The sequence below is a fragment of the Acanthochromis polyacanthus genome, chromosome 1, assembly GCF_021347895.1.
Source record: "Acanthochromis polyacanthus isolate Apoly-LR-REF ecotype Palm Island chromosome 1, KAUST_Apoly_ChrSc, whole genome shotgun sequence".
Classification (NCBI taxonomy): Eukaryota; Metazoa; Chordata; class Actinopteri; family Pomacentridae; genus Acanthochromis; species Acanthochromis polyacanthus.
The window spans coordinates 22,855,943-22,862,771 of NC_067113.1; the positions used below are offsets into that span (position 1 = coordinate 22,855,943).

The 6,829-nt window shown below is 40.2% G+C and overlaps 1 protein-coding gene across 2 annotated transcripts; it reads right to left on the reverse strand.

Moving 5' to 3' along the window:
* Positions 1-199: 199 nt before the first annotated feature.
* On the reverse strand, positions 200-6,749 carry LOC110954442 (MAPK/MAK/MRK overlapping kinase). 2 transcript variants are annotated; one of them, XM_022198976.2, is made up of 12 exons: positions 6,436-6,749; positions 4,711-4,825; positions 4,152-4,241; positions 3,994-4,064; positions 3,825-3,903; positions 3,684-3,732; positions 3,415-3,593; positions 3,087-3,188; positions 2,777-2,950; positions 2,437-2,596; positions 2,157-2,354; positions 200-1,873 (listed from the first exon to the last, which is right to left on the reverse strand). In XM_022198976.2, the coding sequence occupies exons 1-12, from the start codon at positions 6,617-6,619 to the stop codon at positions 1,796-1,798; spliced, it is 1,479 nt and encodes a 492-aa protein (XP_022054668.2). In that variant the 5' UTR covers positions 6,620-6,749; the 3' UTR covers positions 200-1,795. The 2 variants fall into 2 exon arrangements, with proteins under 2 accessions (XP_022054668.2, XP_022054669.2); XM_022198977.2 differs by lacking the exon at positions 6,436-6,749 and adding an exon at positions 6,027-6,227.
* Between the last annotated feature and the right edge of the window lie 80 nt (positions 6,750-6,829).

Consider the following 6,829-nt stretch of genomic DNA (forward strand, 5'->3'; position numbering starts at 1 on the left):
TTTTCAGGAGAATACCCTCCAATTTTCTCCTGAAAAGAACTTTAACAAAGAAACATTAAAGACTGCAGATAAGAAACTTGAGATTCAACCAAGAAGTCTTTCCCATTTGAGACTAATGCATTTTTAATGGAGTTTTACTGATCACTGTGGCTGGAGTTCAGTGACCCCGGCAAGAGACAGAAAACTGGTGAAGCCGATCTATTTTAAGTCCTTTTACAAATCCCACTTTATTGTTCATTAAAAAACCATCACTGGTTTGTTAACATGTTTCTGTCAGCAGTTTGTGCTTATATTATGTTTTATTTGTAATGCAGGTTAATGACAACATCATACAAATGATACTTGATAATTTTTTACTCTGACAATGCGTCACAATAACAAACACAATAAAGTGCAGACTGAGTCACAGTCTGTTTTAATGAGCTCACAGCTCAGCATGAAATGGTACTTTTTTTTGTTGTTAAGCCACAGTGCCTCAAGTGAGGGGTATGAAGGTACAGGTCAAGCTACACTCTAAACGCAACATTCAAATATGTGACTTTCTAAGGCCCAGTCTGCAACAATTCTCCAAGCATATCAACACAGGTGTTTCCACATACATAGCTAATCTAAAAGTAAGGTCAGTTCTTCTTAACTGTTCCATTTCTGTCTTTTGTAGCCCACTCGAAGCTGTTTATTTAGCTTACAGCTAGATCCCAAAACGTGCCTTTAAAGTACGTCTCTACACACAATGTTGTGACAGAGGACGATTTAATGAGAATGTTTTTGCAGTTGACCTTTGTACAGGAAGACTATTACCCTGGAAATCAGGAGGACCTATTTCATAGTAGTTTAAAAGACATGCTATCACAAGTATATAGTTATTACAAAGAGACTTCAACCCTGACCTTGGAGTTTTTCTTACTTTACAACTTTGAATTTCAGTGGATTAATAAAACTACGATGTAGCATTTAAATGTTTCCAGCTTCTGTACTCTGTCTCAGTTGAATTCAAATCTAGACTTTGACTTGGCTTTTCCAGGACATTTTTATTCTCCTGTGGAGTTTTCATTTAATGTTTAGAGTCTTATTCTTCCAGGAAATGAATCTTCTCTCTCAAACCAGGAAATTAATTATTCCGCTGTTGGACCTTCCTGATCCCCAGTGTGTTCAACCTAAAGTCACTTGTTCGGCTGTAATTACAAACTTGGAGTCTCATCTAATTTATCATTTAAAAAGACGTGTTGTCAGTGTAGGATGACGAATTGATGAGATTTGTTTTCACTTTGACATTTAAGTCTTTTTTTTCCGATCAGTGCCAACACAGCTTAATTCAGAGTTGTAAAATAATACAACCTGAACAAGTTGAAGTGTGACTACTTTTTAAAAGTGTCACATTACTTTAAAAGAAGTTGAAAATGTTGATCGCTAATGGTAAAATACTCTTGCCAATTACAGTATACTGTTTAGCTTGTGTACTAAATGAGACTCAGTTTAAAGTCTGTTAAAGGGTTGTAAACGTATAACGGCTGACTAGGTCAAGTAAAACTAAACCTACTCACTCTTAATCCAACATTATATGAAAGAATACATTGGGTAGAGGTCACATTGAATTGCATTATTACAGTTGAGGTTAAACAGCTTGGTGTAGCAGTTGTAAGAACTGGTAAGATGACAGTTTTGGTCGATTTCATTTCTTTCTCAAGCGTGTCTACAGATTTCAACCTAGAGCATGTCCTCTCAGCATATCTGCCAGTACAGGTCTGTCCTGTTTTAAAAGGCATTTGTAAATGTAATACTTCAGTGTATTTGGCTCTCACAAGCCTCCATGTTTTCTATCCAGAGGTGGCATGTAGCAGGTCTTGAAAGCTGCGCGGTGTGACTCATCCCGGGGCTGTGAAGAGAGGAAATGCAGAGTGAATGCCAATTCAAAGCCCTTATTGAAAAGCACCAGCGAGGCACTTGTTTAATTAATCTAATGCTCCTGTTTTGTCCTTAAAACCACATAGTAAGCACACTCAAAACATCCCCTGATATTTATAACGAACCTCTCAGCTGTGTTCCACTATGTACAGCACTACAGTGCCCTTGGTGGATGTAACTCTGTGGAGGCTTAAATGACTGAAGGATTCCAAACTGTAAAAAGGCTGATGTCTGTGTAGTACTGCTGTTTTTACCTTGGCCAACTGTGACTGGCACTTTTTCGACGTGATGGCTGGCAGTGTGCCTCGGTGAGTCACGCTAAACGCAGGCATAGTGGAGACTGGGAAGGAGATCTGTGGTCCCGGTATGACCATGTTAATCTTGGGCAGCTCTGCTGGGTAATGGGGGACATTTCTTCTGATGAGGGGGTCTGCTACATGCTTCATGTTGTGCTGAGAAAAGAGACGGTATCAGATGATCTTTACACTTTCTTTTAAGTGGACTTTAACATTCACCATTAGAGTTGAAACTTACGCTCATTAAAGGCGTTTGTCTTGTGTGTCTTCCCCTCAGCTGTTTGCCAAGTCTGGTTGGTCGCCAGATGTGTTCGAACGAGTTGTGCATCACACTGCTCCCAATTCCATCCATAGTGCCAGAAACTCTGTGAAGAGTCTCTACTTTCTTCTCTGCCATCCTGGGAGAAAGATGCAAGAGCAAGTAACATTTCTATACATTTGGACCTTCTACAGTTTAAAGAATAAACCTGGTCATCCAAATTTGATTTAAAAAAAAAAAGTCACAAAGTCATATGTTTGTGATGTCGGCTGTAAGTTAAGAGATGTTAAATGTTTGTTTCTAATCTAAAGCACTTTACCTGACTTCCCTAAAGTATGTGTGCCTCAGGGCTGTTTCTGCTGTGATGCGCTCATCTTGGTCGTAGGCGAGCATCTGATAAAGCAGTGACAGAGCCGGAGCTGGGCAGTTAGGGATTAACCGCGAGATACCAGTGCCTTTCTTTGGGGGGAAGTTAAAATGCATCGCTCTCGACCTGCCAGATGTTAAGACAAGACAAGTCTTTTTTGTTATTCATAAGTACATAAAATATATTTTCACAGTCTATGTGTGCTGCTTCTGTAACAGGTAGATAAACTCTTCAGACAGCACATCTAAACATTAACACCTACTGCTTGAACTTTTGGAGAAGGCTTTGATCTGGAGTCCCCAACACATCATGGATCTTAGCAACCTGGTCCAACTCGTTGCCTCCCGGGAAGAGAGGATTCAAGCTGAAACACAGAGGTGTATATAACAGGATACGACTGCCTTCACTAAGACATTTGCATCGCTTTTGTTTGACATTTGTTTATGCCTGTGGTGACCAGATAGGATCAAATTACAAAAGAAAGCGAAATAGAAAGATGGACAAATGCACTATTATTGCATAAAATGAACAAATAATGTACAGATGGAGTGTTCCAGGCGAAATGTTGTTCCCTTCCCCTGCAGAAATACCTCATGATTTCAAAGAAGACACATCCGGCGCTCCAGATGTCCATCTTTAGGCTGTAATACCCATCGGTGAGGAGGCACTCTGGGGCTCTGTACCAGCGTGTGGAGATGTACTCTGTGTGCGGCGGCTTTGAGTACACACTCCGGCATGAGCCAAAGTCCCCCAGCTTCAAAACGTTTTGCTGCAAGTCGTACAAAATTTACTTTAAAAACTGCTCAGGAACAAATGACCACGGTTTCTTCAAGGGTAAAATTAATTACAATAATCTCACTTTGATGAGAATATTTTCAGGCTTTACATCTCTATGAAAGATCCCACAGCTGTAAAGAAAAGAAAACACTCTCAGCAAATTTAAATGATAAATTGTATTTTTTTTTTCATTTAATTTTAAATTGAGTTTTGTCATTGTTACCTGTGCATGTGTTCGAGTGACTTGCAAAGTTGGTACATGTAGTGTTTTACTGTTTGGTCAGGCAGTGGGGTTTTTCTTCCTACGAGGAATAAGAAACGTGACAAGTTGCACAAAAACTACATTTTAAAGTTCCAGTTACAGCGATTTGCTGTCATACTTGCAAACTTACCTTGTATGTACTCATAGATATTCATCTCCATCAGCTCACATATCAAAGACACGGTTCCAGTTTCTTTGTCACTGAAACATTGTGTCAAACCAAAATGAAATGCCAAGTCACATAAGTAACTGCATTTGCTGCAAAATGAGCAACACACGGGTACTCACAAAATCAGTTCATGCAGCTGGATGATATTTGCATGAGGGCTCAGTCTCTTCATTGCCTGGACTTCCCGCAGGTTATTGGCCTGTTCCAGACTTTTCAACAGAGAACAGAGACGGCAAATGTGTGACTACAGTGTACAGTATTTTATTTCGTATCTGCTTACTTAACTGGAGGTATAGTGTGATGAGGTTGAGGAAATTGGACTACACACATGCAATTCTATAATATAACTTAATGTGATAGAAGCATAGTGTTACTGCAGTGGATGGAAACACTGTAGATAATGGTAGATAATAATGTGTGAACAGATTTTAGGTGCATAATCGATGTCAAAAAACCAGTGCACTGTCCACTCACGTTTCAAGCGCTGACATCTATTGTTACCTCATCACCACAAGGTCAAAGGCAGAGCAAACTGACATCTAATAGGATACTTAAGGCAAGGGGGGTGTCAAGCTGCTGGCTTAAGTTTCAAGGGTCCATACACAACAGAGTATGGGGAAACTACACCACCACTGATTGCCTGTGCACAGGATTAGCTGGTGTGTGCAGACCGCATACCTGTTAATTGTCTGCTTCATGGTTTTACAGGCGTAAAACTTCCCATCTTTCAGGCTCTGAGTTTTCACCACCTCTGAAAATGTGCCCTCCCCGATTTTCTTGATTATTTTGTAGCCTGCAAAAACAACGACATTAACAATAATGATAAAAATACAAGAGAATACGAAGACTGATAAAAAGAAGAACAAGTGCATGAGTACGTTTCTATTGAACTACTATTTGTGAGTAACCGAGCAACAGAAAACAAGGCTGCGTAATCTATAGGGACACCCTGTGCTCCGTAGACAGTAAAAACTAGAACACTCCCAAAGCCCATGGTGATTGTTGTGGCACAGGGAACTGGGATTTTCATAATCATTTAGGGCTGCAACTAATTATTAGTTTCATCCCAGAAAAAAAAAGAAAAAGGAAAAAAAACTTAAGTTCTGACAATGGCAAGCTGATATATTTAAAGGTTTTGTCCAAAAAAAAAAAACATCCAAAAAATTATGAAAGTCACCTTACTATCAAAGACGAAATGGAAAAGCAGCAAATATTTATGTTTTTGAGCCAAGAACTGTTGTCTTTTAGCATTTTTGCTGACAGATTCATCTTCAATAGTTAATGTACTAATTGCTTTTGTTCTGCATTCATATAACACTAATTCAGACCAAATGTTTTCCAAGAAAGTCCAAGCAGGGCTGCAGATTTTCATTATCAGCTCATTATTTTTAGCTGTTTATTGCAAGCAAGGAGCACATATTCAGATTTTTACTGGAAGATAACGCTTGTGGACCACTCATTGCAGATGTAACAGTTATTTTAGCTGAAGTCATACCAGGTGACACCATTTTTAATCACTCATTCACAGTTTAAGGAGATAGTTGTGTTGGTTTAGCTGTCTGGACTGTTCTAACTATTAAAAATCTGTGTGAAAGTAATGTTTTAGGTCCCATTTTCACAAACTGAAAACTGTGACCTGTCTAATATTGGTGCTGATTAATAATTATCTTTGTGTTGTTGCCAAACTCCCACGCAGTTCTGCTGTGCCAGTGCTAGAGTTATTAACAGGAGAGGTCAAGTGTATGGCATCCCTGTATTCATACTTTTGAAGACATTTCACGTAAAAGACTGGTTAAATCTATAGCAAAAGACCTAAATGGAAACATTATTCATAAAAAAACATCCACGTATGCGTTCCTACTTGTTCCCGAGACGTAATGACAGATGTTCTAGGAGGTTAGAACTGCGAGCAAACTAGAAATTTGAAGAGAAATCTCATCGACATGCGACCGCCCGTCTGACCTGTCATCACCGCGCTCAGCCTCGTTACTTACAATGCATTCCTTTGAGTCTTAGCCGCCGCATTGAAGTCGAATGTCCGTAACATGCATGTCTGAAGAGGACATTTCAATGTTAAGTTTCAAAATGTGTGTTTTTTCGTCACGTATCGAGGTGTCAAAGGGGCAATAAAGTGGGTGCTAGCTTAGCCCCGCTAGCCCTGTTAGCTGACCGTCGCCTTGGTAACGGAGCACGCCTTCGCCCTCCACTCTGACCTGAGGAAGCAACTGGAAACTCCGGCTGAATGTGTGACTCTCTGACTCCAGTCTGATAATATTTCGGATTAAACGAAAAAAACGAAGCACAGTAAGCCCTGCCATGTAAGAAAAAAATACCAGTCAAGCTGAATTATTCACACCAGGCCCCGATATTTGACGAGGCAGGTTCCACAATTCACCTTCTTACCTTTTTTCCAGAGGAGGGTGGTGACCGTTCGCTCGGAGGTTTTCTCATTAGACTGCGGGTTGTTGTTCTGCAGATCCACAACATCTCCCCTGTTGTTCCAGTCAGTGTTAGGTGGTGTTTTGCACGCATTTCGAAGGCTTGCCCTGTTTTTCACGTCAATAAGCCAGTTTGAGTAGTGCATCATTAGTGCACATTTAATGTCCAGAAGCCGACCATGAGTTTAATCATTTATAGAGGCAGTTCCTGCAGGAGCAAAGCCGCTGGTTCACTGCATTTATAATAGCGTGACGTTATCGGGCACGAATGCATCTCACACACAATGTATTCTATTCACTTCTGTGTGTAAAAGGCGTGGACCTGGTCATTTTTGCGCCCCACCGGCTTCCGTCTAACT

Coding starts and splice junctions, on each gene's coding strand:
- LOC110954442 (XM_022198976.2), bottom strand. CDS start 6,619: ATGATGCACTACTCAAACTGGCTTATTGACGTGAAAAACAGGGCAAGC. Junction 4,242..4,710: donor ATGAAGCAGACAATTAACAG/GTATGCGGTCTG, acceptor TCTGTTGAAAAG/TCTGGAACAGGCCAATAACC. Junction 2,951..3,086: donor CTTCTCCAAAAGTTCAAGCA/GTAGGTGTTAAT, acceptor AACATCTGGCAG/GTCGAGAGCGATGCATTTTA.